Genomic DNA, 25,271 nt, shown 5'->3' on the forward strand with positions numbered 1-25,271 from the left:
ATTCATGTGAGCGACGCTGATTGGTGTCATTTATAAAGTTTTGATGTTATGATTCATTAGATGGACGGGCTGTCTTTTCGTCATAGATATTAGTATCAAGAAAGCAACAAAATCACACGATGTAAAAAAGTTCTGATTGTAATGATACACCATCAATCTCGTGATAATGTTAACCAGGAAACCACAGCCGAGACTTTATCCCAAGCTTTATCTGTTTACAACTCGCATTACATCAAGCACCATAATCAAAAATAATTATATAATCACCATTATATAAGTATAATTATTATCGCAAAAACGAGCAAAAATGCGGCGCAAACCATACGGTTACCACGGTTACCACAGCAACACACATACCGGGGCTCATCAGATGCGGGTGTGGCTTCTGATACCAATTAATGCCAATCAAACCACCACTTACTCAACAACCTGAGCACTTTCAAGCGGAGGTTTTGGCCCGGAAAGTACATCGATTAAGCACGTCGTACGTATTCTCTCAAAGCCCGGAGCTGGGCCCATGTTTATAAAGAGACCGTGGCATCGATGTTCGATGAGATTGGGGTGCGATGTCTTGTGTTCGTTGAAGGATACCGAGTATTAACAGCGTGAAGATAGCACGGATCAGATTACAATCATGGATCACTCAATGATGGACCACTCACAGATGGACCACGATATGCCGATGGACGATATGTGCTCGATGAACATGCTTCTATCGTGGGATTATCACAACCTATGCCTGCTATCGTCGTCATGGCACATCAAGACGCTTCTGCAGTTCATTGTATCCCTACTGCTCGTTGTTGTTCTCTGTGTTGGCTTCGAAGCCCTCCGTGCCAAGGTGACAAAGAAGCAAAGAGGTGAGTACCGTGTTTATCCCATATTGCGAGAAAGTTCATGACCCACTAACACTAGCCAAACCAATCATTCCACAGAGGAGAGGGGGATTGCTATCAGTGACGAGGGAATTGAAGATACTAACACCAACATTCAAGGGAATGGCTGGACCAAGTCCGTTGGATATGGCCTTGTTGTTGGCTACAGCTACATCATCATGTTGATCTTCATGAGCTACAACGCATGGGTCATGCTGGCCGTTGTTGTCGGTGCCACGCTTGGACATCACATCTTCCACGGCGAGCCAAGAGACACTATGGCGTGCCATTAAGTGATAATATTCTCCATTATTAAATCCATTATTAACATACTTGCTGTGATCGTTGTAGCCTCACCTTATAGACTTCTTTGTCTTCTGTATCGTTGACCCGTGTACTCTTGTCCAGTCGATGCTCTTGTCCAAAGCTTCGTCAATTTCCCCTACACACACCACCAAATCACCGCGTATGACAAACAGCCCCAGCTCGTCGATTATACTCTCACCTTCTTCAGCAGGAACTATCACCCTCTCCTGCGTATCTGATAGTATGAGGTTTGTTGAATGGTCATATCCTTCGAGCACACCGACAAAGAACCGCCCGTCAGACGTCAGAACAGCAACCTTTTCTGTTCACGGAAAGCCCAAGAGTTAGTAACGAGGAAAATCGTATAAGCACACAGTGTACTCACTGTTTAAATAGGCGTTTAAGCTCGACATTCGCCCCCTTGTGTGGTTTTACTTGAATGTGTTGATGTTGATGTTGATGTTTTGTTGTGAAAATTTCACACACGTTCTTTTCTCCCTAACGAGCCAGGCACGCGGTACACACAGATGCCAGAGTTCAGGTTCAGAACAGCACAGAGACCCGATATTCACCCGTTGGAGCTCGTAGTGCAAAGCGTTGTTGGTGATTCGCTCGAGGTTCTTTCCACCCATTTGCAGACGGTGCACGAATCACAGGTTGTGCTAATAGCGAGGATCAAGGCCATCGACGAGAAGGTGAAGCGATGGCAGTCACAGGCTGAAATCGATACAGACGTCAAGGCCATGGAGGAGAGGCTATCGCTAGTGAAGAAGAGGCTCATGGTGTTACTGGACAGGCTGGACGTGATCGAGGCCAGGGTTAAGAGACAGATGGTGACATGAACAGTCAATATTGTATACTATACTATCCTATACGCGTGCTGATGGACGTCTATTATTTTGGGGACCAGATGTTCAACAAGTGGAATGGGTAACCAGACGATTTGAATTGGAAGATCGAGAGGAAGACACTGAACAAGACGATGTTCAGGCCCAAGAGATAGAGGACGATTCCGAAGCGTACTCTGGCGTCCGCAAGGCCTGGGGCCTTGATCACTAAGAACACCACGGACAGCGCCAGCATACCATAGATTGCGCTGATCACCTGTGTCTCGATACCCAATTGCTGCTGTTGACCTTGGACAAAGTATTTTGGTAGACCTTTATCGTCTTGCATAATGAATGGCATACCTCTGATATTGTTGAACATGTAGCCAGTAGTGAAGATCAGGATCAAAAACACTGCGAAGCCACCCCACAACGTCTTGCTGGTGATCAGCAGAATGAAGTATCTTGAGTAGTTCTGCAAGAGCCACAGGAACAGCATCACAGAGCCCACGGTGATGGCAATTGAGCCCCACTGAACCGGCTGATGAAGGTCAACCCTCTTCCCAAGCTTTTCAGCAATCGTTGCAACGACATGGTCGACAAAGTCTATACTCTGCGGGACGTTCCAGACCTCGAAACCTTCCGTGAGTGGAGTGCTGTCGTTAGTCGGGCCGTACACGTAGAGCTTGGGGACGTTGTTCAGACGAAGCGCCTGGAAGATATCAGGATGGCCCTCCGCTAAGTCGGCCCTGGCAAAGAACAGCCCATCACCATCCGGGTGGTCCAGGCTCCACGAGTCAACCAATTGCTCGAACGCCGGCGCGATGTTCTGGCACGTGGAGCATCCAATCTCGGGGTTCGTCGCAGTGAGTAAGGTGATGATCGTGGCGTTACGTGGGCCAGCCAGCACCTCGTTGAAGTTGGACTTTGTCAGCTTGATGAACGAGCCACCACTCCTCTCTTGAAGCTTCAACAGCCTTTCGTTGGTGATTGCCAGGCAGAAACCGGCGTAGAGCACTAGGACAACGGTCAGGAGCTTCATGGCGTAGCAGCGTGCGGAATTGACGGGCCCTTGAGGTGGTGTATGGGTGCTTTGTGTGTCGTAAACGTGTGTTGATCGGTGTTTGTGTGCTGAGACGTTAGGAAACGCTCTCGGTGTCCATAAAAGGGCGTGAAAACCGAGGCTTGACACCCGAATTATCGAGCCCACCAACACGGCAGAGGGAGGTGTAGCAGGCTACTACGGCAATGATGGTGGTGTGGATACGAGAGCTACACCAATTGAGCTCTGATAAGAAAGAACAACTAACAACATGATACTCTAAATATTTGTACTAGCCTGGGTGAATGTGCGAACCAATGATTGCACGGTGGAAAGCTCTGGTAGGTTACTTGGGGTAACAACCTTCTCGAGGGAGTGTCTGGCGTTGATGTTGTAGGAGCCGGTGCCACTGCTTGCGCCATCAAGAGCCTTTTCCTCGTCGTCAAGGGGGAAGGTGTTGTCGTTTGTGAAGTCTCCGCGGGCGACACACTCTCTAATGATGTCAATGTCTCGTGGGAAGAAGCAGATCATCACGGTGTTGAAGACGAATCTCGGTATCAGACATGCCAATACACCAGCTAGGTAAACAACCCAGAAGCATAACGATCCGAACACCTGGGCCCCGGATTTGTAGAACTCTCCAGAGTATGTCGAAGAGGAATACACGCCAATCCAGAAGAAAACAAGAAGAACGGAGATGGTGTCAACCAAAAGAGTCAGCCAGTCCCATCTGTACTGTCTCAAGATCGTGTATAGGTCACACGCGGTAACACTGATGATCAACACCATGTTACCTATCCAGAATCTATGGTCGATTCCTAATCCGTTATACGTGGCCAGGATTCCTCCAGTAAAGATCAGAATAGGGAAGAAGAAAGAGACGGCAGACTGGTACAACCCATCAAACATATACCACATGAATTTCCATTGGTTCCACTCTTGCCTCAATATACCACTCTTGTACAACTGTGGCACTTTGAGGGCAACATCTGCTTCGACGTCTTGGTCAAAGATACCCAAGAAGATGATCGGAAGGGAGGTAAAGGCCAAGTTGTAGAACATAATTAGGGTATACTCCATAAGATAACTTCCATCAAAGTTGTTGAAGATACCGTACCAGAACAGAGTCAACGTGAAGACGACATTCTTGTAGAAAAACACAGGGATGGTTTCAGAGAGTCGTTTGTAATCCCATCTTCCATGGACCAACACCAGCCTTGTCAAGAATCTAAATTGACCAAATGCATAGTCTGCAGACATAGCAGCTTGGCGACCTTCCTCACCAACAATACCGACACCAACGTTAGCAGTTTGAATCATCGCAACGTCGTTGGCACCATCACCAATGGCAAGAGTCATGACATCCAAAGAATCACGAACCAGTTTGACCACTTTGGCCTTCTGGGCTGGCGAAACACGACAACAGAGCACAGCTTTACACTGCTTACACAACAACAGAAACATACGCTCGAGGTCCTCGTGCTCAAAGATCGTAGTGAGTGCACCACCATCAACTATAACAGCAGTTTCAGATGTTGGGATAGAATGATCCTTCTTGGCCTGATGAAGCTCTTCTTTAGAACCAGTGAGTGAGAACTTGGAGAGGTATTGTTTCAGTGAATTTTCTATACTTCCCTGCATATCATGTTCATCCTCATTCTCACGAAGAATCAACAGCTCCATATTGTTACCAAGAAGGTTACAAGAGAACCCAATGTTGATGGCAGTTTCAATCTTATCACCAGTTAAGACCCAAAGTTTGATTCCAGCTTTACCTAAGCTCTCGATAGATTCTGGAACACCGATTTGAAGTCGATCTTCAATAGCAGTGCCACCATATAGTATCAAATTTGACTCAACTTTATTGGCAACAGCTTCCATCTTCTCATCTCTATGTTCTAGGGAAGCGGCAGCAGAATCATACTCAGCTTTCCAAGTCTCAAATTCCTCTTGAGTGAGTTCACGTCCTGCAATACATAAAGTTCTCAAGCCTTCGCTTGCGTATTCTTCAAGGTAACTTGCAGTTTGGCGAAGCATATCCTGGTTGTTCAGTTTTGGATCCAATCTTGCAAAGATAACCGAATCTGCTCCTTTAGTGATCAACATAATCTTGCCATTGGCCTTTCCAATAATACTCATTCTTTTTCTTGTGGAATTAAACTCGAGCATTGCCATGATTTCAAATTCCAGTTCCTTGCCTTGGATACGTACAACACCACCATTTCTGGTTCTCTTGGTAAATGTATAACCAACATCACTCGCAGCTTGAACCAAAGCAGCTTCGTCTGGAGACTCAGCTTTGAAAAGAAGCCTTGAAGTGTCATCTGGATCTGGCTCAGTGAGCACAGTATGACAGAGAGACAGATATAACATGAATCTGTCGTTGGCTTCGGCTTGGAGGTCGCCATTTTTCAAGTCTTTCACAAATTCACTAGAGATAAAAGTAAGCTGATCCGGATCAAACTGACTATTTGGCGGAAGAGCAACCAATTCTTTACACATCTCTTCCTTATCAGCAGCGATGGCAGTTCTCCATTTCTCAGTAGAAGCCGAAATATCCACACCTTTTCTTTTATCCATACCAATCTGTGCCTCTGTGTAGGCTAAGCCATAACTCTTACCATTCACAGTTGCTTTTTTGAATTCCATAATGTTCTGAGTCAATGTACCAGTCTTGTCACTAAAGATGTACTCAACTTGACCAAGATCGTCAGATATATTCCATGATTTTGGAGTGCATGGGTAATCCAATGGTTCATAATACATCTCAACATCAGAGTAAATGAAAAAAGCCTGTGCAGTTTTAACGATTTCCACAGAGATGTACAGGGAAATCGGGACAAGGGCCTGATACAAGATCATAGCAACAAAGAATGAAATGATACCATTGATAGCTGGTGTAGATCCATAAGCATCATACTCGAAAAAGGTAAATGATGTGTCGTCCTTTGCATAAAAGAATCCGTTAACAATACCCGAGACCAAACAAAGAATGAATAGAAAGGCAAAGTTGATGAAAACAGACAAGTTCAACTCTTTAGAGATTCTAGAACGTTTGGAAGGAGTGATACCAGCGTTCAACATGATCTTACTTTCATGACCAGTAAACAACACCAGGCCAATTGCCCATCTTGTGTTTTTCAAATTAGAGCCTCTCAAGATCAGGTTTTCAATATTGATAGGCTCTTCATGTTCTCCGTCCTCCTCTTCCCAGTTCAAAGAACCGCTGTATTTGTACATATCAACACTAGGTGCCTCAGATCTGACTTCAAACTTATATTCGAGGAGGTCTGCGGATTTACGAATGGTGCTTGTATGCTTCAAGCCCTGGCGAGCCTTCAAGTTTGTCTCACCATCCAAGTTCTTTGTCTCCACAAAGCACTTACTCTCTTCCTCCGAAGTGGATAAGATGATGAGATCAGCAGGGGCAGATTCGTTGTTACGAATTCTAATAACATCACCAACTTTGATATCCTTCCAAGAACGTTTAGCAAACTTAGTACGTTTTGTAGCCTTTTGTTGTGCGGACTTTGAAGCTCTAGTGGTGATCTCCTGCAAATTCATAGGAATGTTTGTATTTGTAGTCGTCAGATCTACGCTATCATTCACACTTCTAATGTCAGTGGCGAGGGTATCAAAGGACGTTCTTGCTTCAGCCAGTTTCTCCAATGCTTCTTCTCTTTGCTTTGCAGCTTGTTTCTTGCTAAACAATCTACCAAAGAATTTAACAATCTTGATAAACAGAGTCGAGTTGAATTCGTCAAACTTCTGTTTGAAAGATAAGTTCTCACCATCGACATTGACGTTTGGTATACCTGAAAGAATCGTCACAGGGTTGTTGTTCACTTCAAGATCCGATATTGTTCTTCTCGAATCCTCAAACCCATCCTTGATGGCAGTAAGAACTATAATCACAACCAGCGGCACAGCAGCCAACCCTGGGTTTTGAACACCAAAGATCTGGAAGGCTCCAAGAATGATAAGAGTCAAGAAATAGACATTAGCAACGTTTTGGAACTGATAGAACAGGTTTTTCGGTATGAAGGAAAACGGGGTATATTTTGAAGTTCTGATATCGTTCTTATCATAATCGGCAATAGGCCTTCCTGTCTTTGCATCGACAAAGTCAGCCGGTAGTGACTCATAGTTGAACAAAACGGTTCTCGGAACCAACTTCCTTGGAGGGTCAAAGTAGTTGTTGACCCTATCCTGTAACTTCATTTCACTACGGTCCTTGTGTCTTGGTAGCTGTGTGCGATTAGCAAGTTGGAGGGCCTGGTTGTACCTTCTTTAAACACAAGTTTTCCGACAGGCGAGAGTGGAATCAAGCAGAAAAGGCACAGGACACAAGGGAGCGGAATTGAAACGTTTTAAGGTCGAATATTAGCACAACAAAAGCAAAACAAACAGTTGATCGACAACAACAATCGATCAATTTTTTCCCTTCTTATTTTGCGGCTGAACAGTATGAGGAGGCGCAAGGGAACTCTTCTCTACGCATAACACAACGAACAGAAACAACAGCAAGCAGAAGCGGCAACAAGCAGAAACAAAAACAAATCACTCAAAACACACAGAACACCTCTCTACGTGGGCTGTGAGATGAGAAGAGGAATGGGGCCAGGTGCCCGCTGGCTGAACTCTTCTCGGAAGTCGGCTTTAGGAATTTTGGGCCCGTGGGAAACCCTTACGAGAAAACCCCAGGCGGGCGGTGTTTACATTTCTTCGCTTTGCTTTCTTCGCTCCCACAAGCGACTCCGATTACAGTCCATGGCAAACGTACGCCATATAATGCTACATATATAACTGTAAGCTGCCTTCCTCATTGAAAACCATTGTTCAGCTCGTTGTGCCTTTTGTTTTTGGAAGCCAATGGTGCTTCCTTTGCTTTTCAAATGTTGTCCCAGTTTCCGAATTAATATCGTCGGAGAAATCCTGGTCTCAACTATTTGTTGTGCCGAGAAGCTTCCACAACTGCGTAACAAGAAGCATGGAATTCACAGTTTATTGGCCGATTGCGTATCTACACGAGCACTGTTGAGTATCCTTGTTCCAATTTCATCCAAACATACACGTACAGCTCCCGAAGAATGTGTTGAACAAGGAAACGGACTGTCAAAACATACACACACCCATGGTCAAGTGGGTTTGTTTGTGCGTCGGTGTTTGCATCTGCTGGTGTCCCAGGCAACAGCGGCTGAAACAAAAAAACACACAAGCACACGCTTTTATGTGTCAAATTGGGTTGAGAAACTGCCGAGGGAAAACGAGAGAAAGCAGAAGGGCGGTAATGGGAGAAGTGTTGATGTTTTTTGTATAAGAAGTCACAACCAAATACAACAACAACAACAACCATAAAACTCTAGCATAGTCTCCATTCTAAATGAATCAAAAAGAAGCACAGACCAAGGCTTCCACTGTAGTGCAGGAGGACCACTTCAACCATTCGACGATTACAACGGTAAGCGCTCCGGAGGATGTGACAACAACTCCACAGACTTCTCCAGTGGCGATGCACTTGAGGCCTCAGGCTAAGGGCGTGAGTTCACAAACCAGCAAGCGCTTCGATAAGGCGCTAGAGGTTAATAGAGAGGCGATTGTGTCGATATTGAGAGAGCTATGCGCTAGCGCTTCAGAGAACGTGGACCTGGGCGCACATTTTGATTGGAAGACGATCTTGGAAACTTCAGAGAGCATCTTTAACGAGTACTCCAAAACAATGGAAGATATTACACAGGAATTTGAAGGGCTTAACAGGGTAACGATAGACACATCAATATACATCTAGTAGCAAAGGGAAGAGGGAAAAGTGCATAAAGAGATTCACACTAACAAATACAAAATAGGACTTTCTTATCTGGCAAGAAAGTGCATATATACTCGATAGCGAGCAAGTATCCCAGCGGTTGAGTTCACAGGAAACGTGGATAGGTTGGAAAGAGAGCTTCTTGAAGTATACTGACGAGGAATTGCTCAAATCCGCAGGGTTGATTGATGATGCCATTAAAAAGTTGAAGCGTGATAGATGAAAATTCACCAATTTGCTAATGAAGTTGCAACAACTTCATCAATGTATCTCAAACTTTTGGCCAACCACCAAAGCTCAGTATCATTGGGATTCCAAAGTTCGGCAAAGTCCACCATAGGATCATGGCGTATTTCACTATACGATAAATCGTCAAGTTTACTCTCCAGGTCATCAGCAATACCATAAGAATTAGGGGTGTTCTTCATCTTATCTCTATAGGTTTTCAATGTTTCTTCGCTTTGTCTCTGGGTTTCAGTGTAGCTGTTGGGCGATTCGTAATGAGTCACCAAGTTCCTGGCCATCTCCATCTTCATTTTGAAATCACCCTCTGAAATCGTCAACTCTTGCTTGAGCACTTCGTTAAGCGGCTTGGCCTTATCCTGATATTCAACGCCCCATTCGTCGCTAACACCGTCTATATCGAAACCCAAATTGAGCGCTATAGCGTGAGTAAACTGCTTAGTTGAGAGTGTTTCTGAGTTGAAGACAATGGTGCTGTGATCTTTAACCATATAACTCTTCAAATCTTCAACGTTTTGGGAATCGACGAGATGTTGGGAGAAGAAATCGTGTTGATTCATTGATGACATACGCGAACTTGTCACCATACCCTTAGTATTGAGATCAATAGCAGTACCCAGTGATAATGGATGTGGAATGGAGACCAATTTCAAATTCTTGTCATTGTCATTCATATCCAGAGAGGAAACTATTTCGACGTTCCAGTTTTTTTGATGATCATGGATGAATGGCTTTAAAAGTTCTTGCATTTGTTTTAAGGATCGCTCCTGGTCATATTGTGAGGTATCCATGGATGTCCTCCAGGGTAAAGCATCCATGATCTCAACCACGAATCTCTCGACAAAGGATATTGTGGGTATTGGATAGATAAGTTCGTGTCCTGAGGTTTTCAACAGACTCTTTACAGCCAGTAGTATCGGTTTTGAAAAGTAATGACTGCCTATTGAGATTGTATCAACAACTGTGACGGTGTCATACCGTGCAAGTCTCCAGCGGTGTAAATGAGCGTTCAATATCTTTGGGATCTCATCTATTAAGAACCTCAAGTTATCGGTGTTCAACAATTTTCTCCACGTGTTTATCGAATAATCTGCAAACACAGAGTTATACTGGTCAATTTCAAAGACCTTTGGAGCTATCGTGTCGTTCTCCAACAAAGATTCAATGAAATTATCGACACCAGTTATGTCACTAACCATCAACCTATATCCATACCCTTTCAGTGTAGTTAGACTATTCATCTTTGTACTTGTGAGCTGATTCAATGACTGCTCGTTACTCATTGGGAAGATTTCATAATCGGAGTATAAACCTCCTTCAGTATCCCCACTCTCCTGGAGTTTGGCCTGCCAGGCCAACATTGATAGAATCACTGCTTTAGCTTGCTCATTGATAGACATTTGAGACATAAGTCTTGTAGCATTTGGATTTATAACAGCGTCCATATAGTTCAGTATATGAACGTTAAACCCCAGCGAGTGGTAAAGTTGAATGAACTTTCTCAGCATGGTCTTATGGTATCCCTGTTCCTGAGGCGAGAGCCTGCTGATAATCGCATCGTTGAAGAACGTATAGACCGAGCCGCCATTTTGTCCACTGCTGAGCCTTTGCAATATGTCGCCGTGACGGACCAGTGGTAGTATATTCTCGAGGTGAACATGTGACTGTTCATCCTCTCCTTTGTTACGCGTTGCAGCGGTATTCGACTCGTCACCGCTGGGAAGAGACACCTTGTACGTTAAGGGATCGTACGTGTCATGCTCAGCAGGCTGGAACAGGTGATTGCGATCAGCATTGTAGAAGAGCAGAAAACCAGTAAGGCATAATGAAAGCGATAACCCGGAAACGAATAATGACCTCTTGACCTTTGAAGATAACCCTTTCTTGCCCATGGTCTTTCCTTCTTACACCACTGCAACTAATAAACCCAAATCAGTCTTTGCAAACCTTTGTTCAGATGGACTGAACAAACAATGGACAATGATATCACGCACTGTCCGGTAAAGCAACGAGAAAATGACGTATCAGAACCAAACACGTCAATGAGAGAGAGAGAAAAGAATACACACAGCAGCAATGAGAGTTGACGAGGAAGAATACATTGTCAAGTCACAATGGATAAAATCGATTCCTCAAGGCATCAGCCGGACGCTCTAAGTTTAGCCACAACGATTCAAGGCGAAGCGGCGGGAACACTTGTCAAAGCATTCCCGCCTAATTTGAAAGGGCAGGACTAAAATCCCCATTCCGGCTTAGCATGACAGTGTGTAATAAACTTCAGCTGTCGATAAGGAGCCTCTGTATTGGCTGACTGTGGCGAACCCTGTTACAGGTTGGATTTTACATCGTTGGAGTGAGTTTGTACATGGCTTTATAAGGCGTACATTTTGTATTATACGACGCCTATTATTTTGTGTGGTGGGGGCGGGGGTGGACGAGGGGAGAGGACAAATCATTCTCGGGATTGTCCGCTTAGTGATTTCGAGCTTTGAGCTGAAGGTACGGGGTTTTGACGATGATGAGCACATCAACGTCGTGTGAGGTGTATACAGTGTACATACCGGGTAGAATTACTGAGAACTCCACGACTGATGCTGTTCAACGGTAAGTATTTGTTCCAGTTCACAGCATAGGTGGAGAAGGTGCAGGAACGAGTGGTTGTAGCTTCACGTCAACAATTCTCAACAGAAAGTTCGATCAAGAGGAAACTCATAAGCCCTGTCACTTTATTAACGCACAAAGCACTGTATGGCTTTCGTGATTCGTCAACAAGGGCGAGACACGCAAGACCAGAACCTTAGAGAATACCTCAGCCATGGTGAAGTCGTTTAAAACGTACTGCATAGTGCTTGCGTTACGCGTCGTAGTTTTGAAGGAAACCTCCATGAGAACGAACAGCCAATAACGACAAACCAATCAATTATCGATTTCAAAAGGGCTATGAACTTGAATAAGGAGGTACATATAGCATGAAACTGGTTGGCACGTCAAGGGATATCATTTTAAATGTTGTTTAATTCACAGAGTTAACTTGTGAGTGTATCCTAAAAATAGTGAGATCACGTGACTGACGCCAATCTGCACAAAAAAAGAAGTGGTCCCTAGCAGGATCGAACTGCTGATCTTGGCGTTATTAGCACCACGCCTTAACCAACTGGGCCAAGGGACCTTAATCACGATTTCTGGGGTTTCTACTTCGGGCTACGAATTACATAACAAACTATGTAATGCTGATAAGAACAATAAGAGAACAGAGCAATAGGAGCAGTAAGATGGATAAAAGAGACAATAGAGAAAAAGCAGAAGAAGAGCTGTTTCTTTCATAAGGAACTCAAGTAATCAGATTAACGTTAAGCTGAGGATCAAGCTCACCTTAAAGGAACCTAAGCTCAGTATAATCCCCAGATCCAGGACTCAGGAATAGGTGTTAGGAAAGAATAAGCCAGAGTATATTAATAGGCACTCAGAGGGGGCTGTTCTGAATATTGCTGTAATTAGTATCGTGAAGAGCTTGTATCGTCACCCTTGGTAGCGTTTCAGAAAGTTGGGGATCACTCAAGAAGCAGAAGCAATGTCAAGTCCTTACGGATTCCCAGAGGTCCATATGAGCATTCACAATACAAACATACAGAGGCTAACAGAACGGATGCATATCGATGAGTTCTATGGTGACACTAATGCAGAGGAGGTCTTGAGCTATCTTGATGCATTTACTTCTCAATGCTCGGTCATGGACTCTCTAGGTGGAATCACATGGCTAGAGATGTTCGAAACGCATCTCAAGGGTAATGCCAGAGGAAGGTACACCAATCACAAATATGCTCAAGAAGCAAGGGAGCAGGTGAATGAGGAACGGACGAGGGTCGATTTCAAGAACAGATGCCTGCCAAAGGGGATCTTCTTGAGAGGATTACACTCACGTATCAGGATGACCGTGAGGCTACGTAAACCTGCGGATATGGCTGAGTGCTATTATCATGCTCACTGGGCAGACACCCACAGAGAGACAGAGTACCACAGAAGGGGTGACGATTCATGTCGTTATGGATCCAAACACAGCTCCACTGTTTCCTGTGAGTTCAGAATCCTATGAAGCGGATTATGAAGACAAGATGAGCTCGGAAACGATGGCCACCAAATCTAACAAGCACGCCAAAAGACGAACCAAGCGTTGTGTTGTATGGAGAGTCAAGCCATTTCAGACGAAACTCCCCTAACGCAGCGATGACTAGCTAAAGAAGACAGTAAGGTCATTTTATACTAAACCAGAGTGAAAGAAGAAACACAAGGTGATGAAGAGGAGGATTACAACAGTATTTCAAGACAACAAGTGAAGGTACATGGCGCAGAGGACTCTATCATCCTTGACACGTCATACGACAATGCTTCGATACCAGCACATGTTGATTCAGGAGGACATTGTAACTTCGTCTTCGCAGAATTAGTCAATGAGCTGCAATTACAACTAAAGAAGATGAAAGCAATAATAATCCAATACGCAAAGAATGGAGCCACTAGTGCCACGGATACAGGAGTGCAGCTCCCCATTGAGGTTGCACTCAATGACACAATGTCCGTTAAGATCAATAACTTATGCTATTTTGTTTGAAAATTACACTGACCACGATACCTATGACTACCATTCATGTGGAAATACGAGGAGCATATCCCATGGAGAGATACCAGGCTGAGATCTGAAGATGAGACTCAGAAGACAGTCTTGAATGAAATGAAGACCCAGTACTCATAAATAAGTAATACTCAGGATGAGTAGTCCACTAGAATTAGCCAAGGCACAATAACTGCGACAATAGAAGTTAGAACAATGGGTTCTGGAAATCATTGTATTTAGCACTGTGAGGACCACGAACACTCACGGATTTGCTGGTCAACACAAGATGCCTAGACCTGTTGAACAGACCAGTGGCTCACAACCATCGATTGGAGATCCATAGCTAAGGCCAACAGTTAAAGAACTGTAAAGTGCGAAACTGGTTGAAATGCCACAGTGGAAGAGGTTTAAACGATATATAACATCCAGTTGATTGATATGATGAATCCTGACCTATAGACGTATTCACGCTAATCGAATGTACCAGCAATGTCGCAGAGTAGGGTGCAATTGTGATAGACAAGGCAGTCTCAAGGTTAAACACCTGATAGACAGATATGATGCTTATGATCACTACAAAAGAACAAGTGCACTTGCTAATGAGTGATTGATATTATGATTCATGATGTAACACCTCTTATAACTTTTCGTACTCCAACTTACCTTCTAACTTCTTTGTCTCTGCAACCTTTCTTACAGCCTTCATCAAGTCATTTTGAACAATGTAGTCTCTATCAGCTCTAATGGCAAAGAACCCAGCTTCAGTGACAACATTACGAATATCGGCACCGTTAAATCCATCACTCATCTTTACAGCGGCTTCAAAATCGAATTCTCCCTGTTTAGAGATCTTTGCAGTGTGGATCTTGAAAATATCTAGACGGCCAGCCTCGTTTGGTAATGGGATTTCAATCTTTCTATCCAAACGTCCAGCTCTCAGAAGTGCTGGATCCAAAGTGTCTGGTCTATTGGTTGCCATGATGACCTTAGTTTGTCCCAAGTAATCGAAACCATCCATTTGGTTCAACAATTCCATCAATGTACGCTGAATTTCACGATCTGCCGAGGTACCCTCGCTGAAACGACGACCACCGATGGCATCGATTTCATCCATAAAGATGATACAAGGCTCATGCTCCTTTGCATAGCTAAACATTTCACGGATCAATCTTGCAGACTCACCAATGTACTTGTCCACAATGGCCGATGCTGGAGAAAAAATGAAATTGGCACCAATTGTGGATGCCACAGCCTTTGCCAAAAGTGTCTTACCGGTACCTGGAGGACCGTATAACAAAACACCCTTTGGAGGTTTTATACCAACTCTCTGGAATAGCTCTGGATTCTTCAAAGGTAATTCAATAACCTCTCTCAACTCTCTAACCTGTTCTGACAAACCACCAACAGTTCCAAAGTTCACATCCTCCTGTTTGAATGTCGTCATGTTATAAACCAGAGGATCAACCTCTCTTGGGAGGATACGCATTATCGTCAGAGTTGTCATATCCAATGCAACACGTACACCTTGCTTCAAATCCTCCTTCTTGATGGAGTTTCTGCAATTGACAATGTACCTTGGTCCACTCGAAGCCTTCACTATAAATCTCTCATCATCCAACTGTTTCAGCACCTCACCAATCACCTGTCCTACACTTTGCAGCGCTTTGATATCGTCCTCGGTCTTATCGAAATCACTCTCCAGCGATCTTATACTCAGACGAAGCTCCTTTAGACGTGCATCCCAATTACGGTGTTCAGATAGCTTCGACTTATACTTCGACAGCGCCCGATCTCTCGCCAATTGCTCCGGAGATGGCTGTTGTGGTGCAGCTTCAGGTACATCACCACTATTATCCTCGTTCAGTGCTTGCAACAGTGGATCGTTATCACTCATGTTCTTATATACCTATCCGCTTAGATCGATGTTTGTTGTTGTTGTTTGTTGTTTTTGTGGTTGTTGTTGGCATCCATTTTCGCCACTTTTGACATTTCCACTTTCGGGGTGCTTTTACCCTCGAATATGCGGTTTTGTGTTTCCAAAGCGCAGCTTCGATGATGCATTTTTTTTCCTCGTTCTCTCTTTCTCTACGCTATAAACACATCTTCTCTTCAAACAGTTCAACGTGGAGCACAGTGTTAAGATGGAATTCCATGCTGTTATCTGCTGTGGTAAGGGAACAGGACTGTCTCCGTTCTCCACTGTGAGAGAATCCGGTATTCCCAAGGCTCTGTTACCCATTGGGAACAAGCCAATGATTGAATATGTCTTGGAATGGTGCGACCAAGCTCCGTTTAGGGCCATCACTGTGGTTTCCGATTCTGAGAGTAATGCTGCTATCGAGGAGCTCCTGGAGAAGTATCGCTCCAAGAGATCGAAAGAGGCTCTTGTCTGTCCTATTGGGACTGTGAAGTTTGACGGTGACGCAACGGGCGAGATCCTGGAGGAGTTTATTCAAGATATAGAGAACGCTGGTGATTTCGTGCTGCTGCCGTGTGATTTCATCACCGATCTACCACCGCAGGTGCTTATCGAAGAATATAGAAACAGAGACGACGAAGACATTGCAATGAGTGTCCACTACCTCAATAAATTTGACAGCATTGACAAGAAGAACTTGACTCATTATTATACAGCTTATTCCGAGGACCAACACCTTCTTGATATCTACTCCAAAGACAGTGTTGAGCAGTCGAAATTCTTGGAGTTGAGAACTCAGATGATATGGAGATTCCCAAACTGTACAGTGTCTACAAAGCTATTGGATTCGTTCATCTACTTCTTCTCACAAGCTGCCATTTCAATCATCAAGAAGTACATTGGTGAGTATAAGAATCAGTCCATTACAAAGATGGTTCGAGACCTTGCACGTCGCTCATGGAGACATTCTGATCAGCTGGGCGGTATATCGCTCTTTACGCTGCCAAAGCAGTGCAACTTCATAAGGGCCGACAACATTCCTGCATATATTGAATCCAATCGTTACATAATGAAGTTGAAAGCTAAAGAACAACAGCAGCCTGCACAGGCCAAGGAAAAGGGCGCTGCTACTGTTGGTGCTGACTCCGTCGTTGGTGAAAACACCCAACTTGGTGAACGTACCAGCGTGAAGAAGACCGTTGTCGGTAAAAACTGTATCATTGGTAACAGATGCCGTCTGACCGGATGCGTATTACTAGATAACATTACACTACAAGACGATGTTGTACTTGAGAACTGTGTCATTGGCCAAGGCGCGACAGTAAACTCCAAGGCAAGACTTACGAATTGTAACATCGAGGGTGGCTATATCGTCAACAAGGCGTTCCAGGCAAAGGGTGAGACATTGACCAATCTCTTCATTGCTGGCCAAGAAAGTGAGACCGATAGCGATGACGACGACTCTGAAGAATACGACAGTTACGAAGATGACTTCGATGACGATTTCGAAGATGATGGGCTGTTTGAACGTTGAATCAACGCCCATTCTTTTTGATTCAGGGGCGGGGTTGAAGCCGTCTGATATGTAGTTCTATATATAAACATTCAGAGCTTTATCTCAGATCACAATTTGACCCATATCACGCTTGCATTCATAGCAGCATTGTGCCATAGCCCTTCCCTCCGACTGCATCCGCACACAAGCCAGCGCACATCACCACACCCAGACACCTGCACATCCAAACACCATGGACGTATCTAGTAACACCGCCAGCCACTGCGCACCACTTATAGACGGTAACAACAGCCTTCAAAGACCCAAACGCATGCAAAGGTGTCTTGTACCGCATGGTTAGTGCTCGTAGCAGGCACCAATGTGACTGTGCCGTGGTATTCATATGCTTTCTATATACGTTTTGGGGGCTGGCGACATGTCGACCTCCACTTCCCATTAGATCCGCTGATGCAAGAGAAGAACGTATTGAGTATTGAACACAGCGTATGGAACTTAATTGTAGAAGCATATAAACATGGTAGTACCCGGTGTTTTAGACTCGTAGTGTATGTACAGTGTTTTTGTTCACCGTACATCAATTGGGGACGTCTTACACACGATGAGATACTCACAGAAGTTTAAAGGTGATAGGATCACGGAACACGACCTGGAGCCGATCTCGATGGATAATATCGTTGTTGAAATACCAACACCTAGCCCATATATACAGTCATTAGACGACCTCCCTATCAGAGTAAAGACAAGGTACAGCAGGGGTAAGCGTGACGCAAGAAGAAGGGTTGTAAGCACACCTGTGTTTGATGTTGTCACTGGACCACCTTATGGCTTGGAACAACCACCAGCTTTGCAGGACAGCTTCCCTGTCTACCCTTCATCCAGATCAGGTGCCTCATTGACATATCACAAACGACCGCCACTGACTGGGAAAAACATTCAGAGCAGTGGAAACCAGTTTACCACTACCTCAGGTAAAAGACATGTTTCAATGCCGGTGACACCCGTTTCGCACACTAAACGGTCATCATCACCTTTGAAACAGGAAATCGGTGACGGCCTTTCGAAGGATGTACTAGCTTCACAGAGCTCTTCTAACATTTCAGATCTATCGTGCTCGCAGATCATACAATTTTACAAGGACAATTCTCCTTTCCAACCACTTGAACCGGAACAGTCACCTGAAGAATATTACACGGCACTTGAAGATAGCACTTCACCATCCGAAACCTCATCGGACGACTTTTCCATAGTGGAGGAGAACTTTGACTCTTCCCTGGATCCATGGAGAGAGTGTCCTAAGCCATTACAGACATCTAGCATACTGGCAGTGCCGGAGGAACAACCGGAAACCAAGCCATACTACAGAACACCGCCAACACGGCCACTCAATGGCTTTTCCCCAGTTCATCACAAACGTCCAAGCTCGATGTGGATATCATGATATCTATTCAGATGCAAATATGAACCACAAACCATACCACTGTTGCATACCATATTCTCTAAATGTCATTTACCCACGTAGTTAGCGTCTTGAGAGTGATTTCTTGAAGCGACTCACCTTGATTGGGTTTCCATGTTCGTCAATAGGTTCCAATTCATTCTTCTCTTCTTGGTGCTTAATGACAACAATTGGTTCCTTATCATTGGACTGGGACTTGTCGCCATATTTCTCCAACATCTTTTTACGAAGGTCCGAATATTCCTTCGCAATGATGTTATCATTAACATAATAATCCGGATCATCAACTTCATCATTTTCAACAATCTCATCAAGCATTATTGGACCATCATCCAATTCATCATTTTGCTCTTCTTCTTCCATATTAATTTCGTTTGAATCCTCGTCATCTAATTCTGGATTATAAACCTCTATTCCTTCAGAAAGTTCTCTGGTAAAGTCGCCATCTTCTTCATCTTCATCTCTCAGTACATATGCTTTGATACTTTCAAAATCAAGCTCTGGGGTTGATTCACTTTCAACCTCAACGTTGCTGACTGGTGGTGAAATACAAGTTAGCGTTGTTGGAGCCCTAGTTTTAGGTTTCAACAACGAATGCTGAGCTTTGAACTTTGACAACCTCTTAGGCTTAGCTTCTTTTCCGTTTTCTGTCACTTCAGAGATGCCAGAGAAAGTTTCAACAATATCACGTTCAACGATATCTGATGTTATACTTTCTTCTTCGACTACCTTATCTTCTTTGACATATTTGTTTGTTTCAGAGATTGGTATCTTTGAATTTCTCATCTGTTTAAACTTTGAAACTTTTGATTGTGCCTTTTGGTTCCGTTTTAGCTCTTCCGAGATGTTCTCAACTTCTTTAATTTGAAGTTCTTTGGCAAAAGAGACAGATTTCTTCTTCTTTGCTTTTGCACCTTCGGTGAATATATCATCTATGACAGCTTCGTTGATGGTTTCTTTTTCTTGTGTCTTCTCATTTCTCATTTTCTCAAGCTCTTTCTTAAACAATGCCATGCTTGTAGGAGGAACCAAAGCTTTACTCTCATATAAAATATCCCAATCACCATCGGTATCTTCATCTGTTGAATCGTCTTGATCAAACCCATACTCTAGATCGTCAAAATCAACGTCATCTTCGTCGAATTCATCAGCAATGATTTGTAACTGTAATATATCATCCGGGTCTATTGCTGGTTTGGAAGGATCATATTCGTTAGCTCCATCCTCAACAGAGGAAGCACTCTTGTCGATATTTCCACGTGAGCTATTTGTTGTATCATCTTTATCACAAAGTTTGGACTCAGTGATTGATATTATGCCCATCTCTTTTAACAGTGCAAAATATGGATGTTGATCATTATCCTCCTTAGGTTCATCATCCGTGGTCTCTGTGGACTCGATGATGTCTTTGGTGCCTGTGGTGTCTTTTACCTCTTTGGTGTCGTCTACCTCTTCGATGACTTCTTCAATATTCTCTTCCACAACGCTCTCCTTGATAAATTCTTCAACAGCATCATTGACAAGCTCAGAGGCTCCAAGGTCAGGTAGTTGAGCAATATCCTCAATTTCCTTAATCTTTGGTTCAGGCGTTTTAGAAATGCCCATATCTTCCATTAACTCTTCCAGCTCTGTCATTTCAGACGCCTTTGAGTCGACGCCATGTTCTTTACCAAAGTCGTGCAACCTCTTCTCATCCTGAGGATTCACAGAACTGCTAATGACATTTCCCTCTTCATCCAATTCTTCTCTAATATCCATAAATGCCAAACCTTCTTCATTCTTTGCATTTTGAGCGCCACGATCATCAGTGCTTGTCTCTCTCTCACTTTCATACTGAACAAGGGTATCAATGTTCTCTACGGTTTTCTTAGCCTCTTTGATCTTTGTTTCAAATTCATGGATGGCAGGTGTAAGGTACTTCAACCTCGTCTCAACTTGATCAACGGCACTCTGCGGATCCCTCTCAACAAAGTATTCACAGCCCAGAAACACTAGGATCTTTGAAGGGTCAACCACACGTGCTTTCACCTTCGCCTTCGAGGTCATTTGCACGGTTATCTGTGGATGAGACTCTTTACTCATCTGCGCATAGTCAAATAGCTTGAACTTCAGGTCCTCATACTGTGATCTATGGCTTACCAAGAGCTCCTTTTTCCTTTGGAGACTCTCAACAGTTTCATTCACCTTGGCCCTTATTTGGGCCATCGGGTCTTCAACACCTTCCATACCTTCTGTTGCGTACCGCTGTACCCTTTTCAGTACTTTGTAGCGTCGTGGCGATGAGGTAACGAATACGGGACGTAAAGAGAATGAAAAAAATTTGTACAAGTTAACAAAAAAGTAAACAAAAACATACACAAAAACATCATTAAAGCAAATATCAAAACTATCAAACCGCAATGTCACCATCACAGCTTGAGATCAAAACCAGAGCGCTTGGAAGACTCATTAAGGAAGAGACCATATATCACGATGAGGTGAAAGAGCAAGAGGGTGTGATTGCGAGCATGAAGTCCGCGGACGCTGATGAGTACGAGATCAAGAAACAAGTTGAGGTGTTGGAAGACACGAAGAAGATGATTCCACTTCTCAGGGAGAAGATTCAACAGTCGTTGGAGTCACTGGAGCAGTTCTTGAAGGACTACACCGGCGAGGATAGTCTGGACAGTGCCAGTGCCAATATCGCCACCGCAAAGAAAGTGCTATCAACCAATGCTCAGTAAATACCATGTGCTGTTATTACTTTCAGTACCTCTATCTACGTATAGTTGTATGCGATTCTTCCCAATCTTTTAACGCTGCTTCCCACTCATCTTCAACATCGAAGGTCTTTTCCAATTCCTGGGCCTCCTTTTGTAGTTTTGCAAGTCTAATCCGTTCTTCCTCGTCGTATTTGTCCTTGTTATCTATCCACCGATCTTGGATGTCGACATCCTCATAACCACCCTGTCTGGTCGCCTCTGCCCAAACGGTGTCACCACCAATCTCAGTAGTTCCAAACATGTAACCGTTGGCCTTGTCTATAACTGTCAGCAGGTTTATCATTGATTGTTTATCTTCCACTGCCAACACTTCAAAGGAAACAAGGTTGAAGTCTTCAACCAATTCTGCAATGAGCTCTGTTAACCTTGAGTACCTTTTACCCAACACCGAGTTAGATTCCTTCTCTATGTACGGAGTCAAATAGGAAAGGTCCTGCACTTGCGTGTAGTAATCCAAACTGAAGGGAAGCTCCCCATAGTTCGAAATCAAGTCAATCTTACTGATGACATTAACCTGGGGCAGATCTAACTGCAACATGGATCGAAATGCTAAGAGCAAGACACTAACGTACTGCGATGGACTCGTCAGGTAGAAACTATCGATGAGACTCACAACACAGAGTCTCAAATCGATCTGTTTTTGTAGCTTGATGAAGATATGGTGCAACGACGAATGATGGGTAAACAGCTCAACTTGACCTGGACAGTCAAAGACAACGTACGATTTTTCACTGATTTTTTTGATCTTGTCAACCAGCAGCTGCACAGAGTCGTCAAGACTCTCAAGTGCAAACATCAACCCACCGTTGGGACCCAAGTTTTGTTGTTCCATGATATCTTCAAGCGTTATGAAATCCCTAATGTCCAGAGAACAATCGTAGTTCAGGTGGTCGTTTGCCGGGTCCAGGTTTATGATCGCTGAGGACCGGCCGATGGCGTTGAAGAACTGCTGAACACCATGACAATAAGTCGATTTCCCGGATCCTGGAGGCCCAATCACGATTTGTCCAAACGGCATTTGCTGTGTTGTTGTTGTGTAATGAAGTGATGAAGTTGAACACGAGCGATGAGGCCCATAAAATGGATTTCAAGGCAAAAAAACATGACATTAAAATTATAAATTATATATTATAATTCGAAAATAATTCAACCATTTGGTGTTTGGGTTTTTGGTTTTCTACTGTTGATCGAATTTGGAAGGCGAGAAACAACAACAACGTCAACAAAGTGTTAACGACTCGTTGAACATAAGCATAAAGACCCTCACCAATTCGACCAAATTGTTGACATAGGGAAGCTGTCATTGTACCTGCCACTACATCCTGTTACCTTTTTGTTTAAAGTGTGCTCTCTTACCCGATAAAGTCCATATCGATTGCCACCAAAGATGCCAGTCACAGACGAATCCCTTCTACATAAACAAGTGAGCGTAGCACCACTTGTCCTACTATCCGTTGTGGACCACTACAACAGGGTAGCTAAGGACACAAAGAAACGTGTTCTTGGTGTGATACTTGGAGACAACTCCACTGATACTATCCGTGTCTCCAATTCATTTGCCATCCCGTTCGAAGAGGATGAAAAGAACCCTGAAGTGTGGTTCCTGGACCACAACTACATCGAGAACATGTATGAGATGTTCAAGAAGATCAATGCAAAGGAGAAGCTCATTGGATGGTACCACTCCGGCCCAAAGCTGAGAATGTCAGATTTGAAGATAAACGATCTGTTCAAGAAGTACACTGCAAACCCAACGCTACTCATTGTTGATATGAAAGAAACCGGCGTTGGAATCCCAACCGATGCATATGTGGCAGTTGTGGCGGTGAAGAAGGATGGGACTTTGACAGAACCAACCTTCAACCATATCCCGTCCACCATAGAAGCTGAAGAAGCCGAAGAGATTGGAGTAGAACACTTACTTCGTGACATCCGTGACCAAGCCGCGGGATCTTTATCCATAAAGATCACAGACCAGATCAAATCGTTGCAGGGACTACAGCAGAAGCTCAGGGAAATCGTTGGATACTTGGACAAAGTCTCACTCGGGTATTTGCCTATCAACAACGATATCCTCGGCAAACTGCAGGACATCTTCAACCTCCTGCCAAACCTCTCTGGCCTGGACGAAGGCCTGAACGGCGTCATCAACCCACTCGCCACCTCTTTCACCGTGAAGACCAACGATGAGCTCATGATGACCTACGTCTCCAGTCTCGTTAGAAGTATCATTGCATTCCACGATTTGATCGAGAACAAGATCGCTAACAAGGAGAAAGGTGATAATTAACCAAACAAAACAACAAAAGGAACGTCCTAGACCTCACTCCCCTTGTAGAATCCACCATTCGCACCATCACAACTACGAAGACAACAGTAACACGTTCGTATACTCCGATATCTCGCCTTGTTGATGTCATGATTGTCGTTACGGCCACGTTTTTTTCTCCCTCTCTGTGCGCCCTCCCTGCCCTCGCCTGGTGCAAAACTTCATAGTCCCACTCAGCCTACGGTGCGAATGAACGGGCCAAGCTTGACAAGCTCGAGCTCGAGGAGGACGTAAACACACACAGAGAGCTCTGCTGGCTATCCGAACAGGGAAGGACAGATGATTGCGCTCCCCCATCCGTGTTTGATAAGAAGACCGGTGCTCTACGTGTTTCCACGCGTGTTGAAGAGGTCGCTGGGTACCACCAGGACACAAGTGAAGGCTGAGGATGGCCTTGACCGCTCGCCGTTGCAGTTCATCTCGAACAGTATACTGAAGACCAATTCGAAGCTTGCGAGAGCGCTGAGCTGCACGGACGACGTGTCCACAAAGCCTACTCTGGAAACCTCCCATATTCCATTTGAAGTGAAGCAGAAGGATGTCAACGGTACCGATATCAAGACTGCGCAGAAGGGGCTCATAGCGCCATACGTGGCGCTTTCCAAGCCGAGACTGACTGCGCTGGTTGTGCTGAGTGCTATCTGCTCCTATGCGCTCACTCCTTACAATGCTACGATCCCACAGTTGTTAAACCTGACTCTTGGGACTGCTCTCTGTTCCGCCTCTGCAAACGCCATTAACCAGGCAAGGGAGCCTGATTTTGACAAGCTCATGGCTCGTACCGTTGGTAGACCAATAGTGCGTGGACTGCTGACTCCAAAACAGGCCTACGAGTTTGCTGCAGTCGCAGGAACAGTGGGTGTCACAGTGCTCTGCGCAGGTGTGAATACCACGGTGGGGTTACTGGGTGCATTCAATATCGTTCTGTATGCCTGGATGTACACGTCATTGAAACGTACACATATCATAAACACCTGGGTAGGAGCGCTGGTTGGTGCAATCCCACCTTTGATGGGATGGGCCTCGTCGTCTCCGCTATCTGACCCAGGTGCTTGGTGTTTGGCAGCGTTGTTGTACGCGTGGCAGTTTCCTCACTTTAACGCATTATCACACGGTATACGTCAAGATTACAAGGGGGCAGGTTATGTCATGACCTGTTTTGTCAATCCAAGGCTTAATGCCCGTGTTGGGTTCCGTTATGCCCTACTCATGTTCCCAATATGTTTCTTATTAACCTACTATGGAGTGACTGACTCAGTCTTCCCCTTGGATTCTGGTATACTGAACGGCTGGATGGCTTACTGGAGTTTTATGTTTTGGAAACAGCAACGTCTCAACTATGCTAAGGGCAAGACACCAACAGCAGAGGGAATGAAACTGGCAAACATGTACGCCAAAAAGACCTTTTGGGCTTCTGTATGGCATCTGCCGGGGGTTTTAATCCTAGCAATGCTCCATAAAAAGGGAAGATGGGATTGGTTATTTGGTAAAGATGGTGCTTTCGAAAGCTGAATATATACAAAAGATAATCTTGTAAATAAAAGACCCTTACTCGTTATAAGAGAGTCTTATGGAAGGA

General features: G+C 44.4%; 15 protein-coding genes and 1 non-coding gene across 16 annotated transcripts; 8 read left to right on the top strand and 8 right to left on the bottom strand.

Moving 5' to 3' along the window:
• The first annotated feature begins 429 nt into the window (after positions 1-429).
• On the top strand, positions 430-1,499 carry CTR2 (low-affinity Cu transporter). The gene is made up of 3 exons (XM_020217037.1): positions 430-484; positions 612-860; positions 936-1,499. The coding sequence occupies exons 2-3, from the start codon at positions 635-637 to the stop codon at positions 1,166-1,168; spliced, it is 459 nt and encodes a 152-aa protein (XP_020073117.1). The 5' UTR covers positions 430-484; positions 612-634; the 3' UTR covers positions 1,169-1,499.
• On the bottom strand, positions 1,041-1,594 carry CYBJADRAFT_182277 (U6 snRNA-associated Sm-like protein LSm8; the record flags this gene model as incomplete). Its single annotated transcript, XM_020217038.1, has 2 exons — positions 1,041-1,503; positions 1,567-1,594. The coding sequence occupies 2 exons, from the start codon at positions 1,592-1,594 to the stop codon at positions 1,229-1,231; spliced, it is 303 nt and encodes a 100-aa protein (XP_020073118.1). The 3' UTR covers positions 1,041-1,228.
• Positions 1,410-2,049, top strand: SNN1 (Snn1p). Its single transcript, XM_020217865.1, has 2 exons — positions 1,410-1,510; positions 1,567-2,049. Exon 2 carries the CDS (start codon positions 1,709-1,711, stop codon positions 2,021-2,023), a length of 315 nt encoding a protein of 104 aa, XP_020073119.1. The 5' UTR covers positions 1,410-1,510; positions 1,567-1,708; the 3' UTR covers positions 2,024-2,049.
• OST3 (dolichyl-diphosphooligosaccharide--protein glycotransferase OST3) lies at positions 1,776-3,050 on the bottom strand (the record flags this gene model as incomplete). The annotated part of the gene is made up of 1 exon (XM_020213248.1): positions 1,776-3,050. One exon carries the CDS (start codon positions 3,048-3,050, stop codon positions 2,076-2,078), a length of 975 nt encoding a protein of 324 aa, XP_020073120.1. The 3' UTR covers positions 1,776-2,075.
• Positions 3,051-3,329: 279 nt separating this feature from the next.
• Positions 3,330-7,271, bottom strand: CYBJADRAFT_123082 (phospholipid-translocating P-type ATPase; the record flags this gene model as incomplete). Its single annotated transcript, XM_020212462.1, has 1 exon — positions 3,330-7,271. The coding sequence occupies one exon, from the start codon at positions 7,269-7,271 to the stop codon at positions 3,330-3,332; it is 3,942 nt and encodes a 1,313-aa protein (XP_020073121.1).
• A 1,475-nt stretch (positions 7,272-8,746) lies between these two features.
• CYBJADRAFT_7026 (uncharacterized protein) lies at positions 8,747-11,406 on the bottom strand. The gene has a single exon (XM_020217878.1). The coding sequence runs from the start codon at positions 10,989-10,991 to the stop codon at positions 9,084-9,086; it is 1,908 nt and encodes a 635-aa protein (XP_020073122.1). The 5' UTR covers positions 10,992-11,406; the 3' UTR covers positions 8,747-9,083.
• Positions 11,407-12,194: 788 nt separating this feature from the next.
• CYBJADRAFT_t17 lies at positions 12,195-12,268 on the bottom strand. The gene has a single exon. It is a non-coding gene; the product is annotated as a tRNA-Ile (tRNA).
• Positions 12,269-12,670: 402 nt separating this feature from the next.
• CYBJADRAFT_179130 (uncharacterized protein) lies at positions 12,671-14,122 on the top strand (the record flags this gene model as incomplete). The annotated part of the gene is made up of 2 exons (XM_020216969.1): positions 12,671-13,172; positions 13,371-14,122. The coding sequence occupies 2 exons, from the start codon at positions 12,671-12,673 to the stop codon at positions 13,706-13,708; spliced, it is 840 nt and encodes a 279-aa protein (XP_020073123.1). The 3' UTR covers positions 13,709-14,122.
• Positions 14,123-14,348: 226 nt separating this feature from the next.
• RPT4 (proteasome regulatory particle base subunit RPT4) lies at positions 14,349-15,605 on the bottom strand (the record flags this gene model as incomplete). Its single annotated transcript, XM_020212393.1, has 1 exon — positions 14,349-15,605. The coding sequence occupies one exon, from the start codon at positions 15,603-15,605 to the stop codon at positions 14,349-14,351; it is 1,257 nt and encodes a 418-aa protein (XP_020073124.1).
• A 218-nt stretch (positions 15,606-15,823) lies between these two features.
• On the top strand, positions 15,824-17,209 carry GCD1 (translation initiation factor eIF2B subunit gamma). The gene has a single exon (XM_020214037.1). The coding sequence runs from the start codon at positions 15,853-15,855 to the stop codon at positions 17,161-17,163; it is 1,311 nt and encodes a 436-aa protein (XP_020073125.1). The 5' UTR covers positions 15,824-15,852; the 3' UTR covers positions 17,164-17,209.
• Positions 17,210-17,428: 219 nt separating this feature from the next.
• On the top strand, positions 17,429-18,624 carry CYBJADRAFT_6671 (uncharacterized protein). Its single transcript, XM_020217847.1, has one exon. It carries the CDS (start codon positions 17,693-17,695, stop codon positions 18,581-18,583), a length of 891 nt encoding a protein of 296 aa, XP_020073126.1. The 5' UTR covers positions 17,429-17,692; the 3' UTR covers positions 18,584-18,624.
• BUD27 (prefoldin-like protein) lies at positions 18,341-20,878 on the bottom strand. Its single transcript, XM_020217858.1, has one exon. It carries the CDS (start codon positions 20,825-20,827, stop codon positions 18,665-18,667), a length of 2,163 nt encoding a protein of 720 aa, XP_020073127.1. The 5' UTR covers positions 20,828-20,878; the 3' UTR covers positions 18,341-18,664.
• A 26-nt stretch (positions 20,879-20,904) lies between these two features.
• RBL2 (Rbl2p) lies at positions 20,905-21,339 on the top strand. The gene has a single exon (XM_020217879.1). The coding sequence runs from the start codon at positions 21,001-21,003 to the stop codon at positions 21,322-21,324; it is 324 nt and encodes a 107-aa protein (XP_020073128.1). The 5' UTR covers positions 20,905-21,000; the 3' UTR covers positions 21,325-21,339.
• GPN2 (GTPase GPN2) lies at positions 21,035-22,371 on the bottom strand (the record flags this gene model as incomplete). The annotated part of the gene is made up of 1 exon (XM_020214038.1): positions 21,035-22,371. A coding segment is annotated over exon 1 (836 nt), but the record flags the coding sequence as incomplete, so codon positions are not given.
• A 227-nt stretch (positions 22,372-22,598) lies between these two features.
• Positions 22,599-23,689, top strand: RPN8 (proteasome regulatory particle lid subunit RPN8). Its single transcript, XM_020214039.1, has one exon. It carries the CDS (start codon positions 22,751-22,753, stop codon positions 23,651-23,653), a length of 903 nt encoding a protein of 300 aa, XP_020073130.1. The 5' UTR covers positions 22,599-22,750; the 3' UTR covers positions 23,654-23,689.
• Positions 23,690-23,781: 92 nt separating this feature from the next.
• On the top strand, positions 23,782-25,204 carry COX10 (protoheme IX farnesyltransferase; the record flags this gene model as incomplete). Its single annotated transcript, XM_020213506.1, has 3 exons — positions 23,782-23,843; positions 23,962-24,490; positions 24,518-25,204. The coding sequence occupies 3 exons, from the start codon at positions 23,782-23,784 to the stop codon at positions 25,202-25,204; spliced, it is 1,278 nt and encodes a 425-aa protein (XP_020073131.1).
• Between the last annotated feature and the right edge of the window lie 67 nt (positions 25,205-25,271).

Source organism: Cyberlindnera jadinii (assembly GCF_001661405.1).
Source record: "Cyberlindnera jadinii NRRL Y-1542 unplaced genomic scaffold CYBJAscaffold_1, whole genome shotgun sequence".
NCBI classification, from domain to species: domain Eukaryota; kingdom Fungi; phylum Ascomycota; class Saccharomycetes; order Phaffomycetales; family Wickerhamomycetaceae; genus Williopsis; species Williopsis jadinii.

What these genes read in the sequence shown, in the direction of transcription:
- CTR2 (XM_020217037.1), top strand. Translation starts at nt 635, where the DNA reads ATGGATCACTCAATGATGGACCACTCACAGATGGACCACGATATGCCG. An exon ending in GGTGACAAAGAAGCAAAGAG is followed by an intron (nt 861 to 935) that starts GTGAGTACCGTG and finishes ATCATTCCACAG; the next exon opens with AGGAGAGGGGGATTGCTATC.
- CYBJADRAFT_7026 (XM_020217878.1), bottom strand. Translation starts at nt 10,991, where the DNA reads ATGGGCAAGAAAGGGTTATCTTCAAAGGTCAAGAGGTCATTATTCGTT.
- SNN1 (XM_020217865.1), top strand. Translation starts at nt 1,709, where the DNA reads ATGCCAGAGTTCAGGTTCAGAACAGCACAGAGACCCGATATTCACCCG.
- GCD1 (XM_020214037.1), top strand. Translation starts at nt 15,853, where the DNA reads ATGGAATTCCATGCTGTTATCTGCTGTGGTAAGGGAACAGGACTGTCT.
- RBL2 (XM_020217879.1), top strand. Translation starts at nt 21,001, where the DNA reads ATGTCACCATCACAGCTTGAGATCAAAACCAGAGCGCTTGGAAGACTC.
- CYBJADRAFT_6671 (XM_020217847.1), top strand. Translation starts at nt 17,693, where the DNA reads ATGTACAGTGTTTTTGTTCACCGTACATCAATTGGGGACGTCTTACAC.
- RPN8 (XM_020214039.1), top strand. Translation starts at nt 22,751, where the DNA reads ATGCCAGTCACAGACGAATCCCTTCTACATAAACAAGTGAGCGTAGCA.
- BUD27 (XM_020217858.1), bottom strand. Translation starts at nt 20,827, where the DNA reads ATGGAAGGTGTTGAAGACCCGATGGCCCAAATAAGGGCCAAGGTGAAT.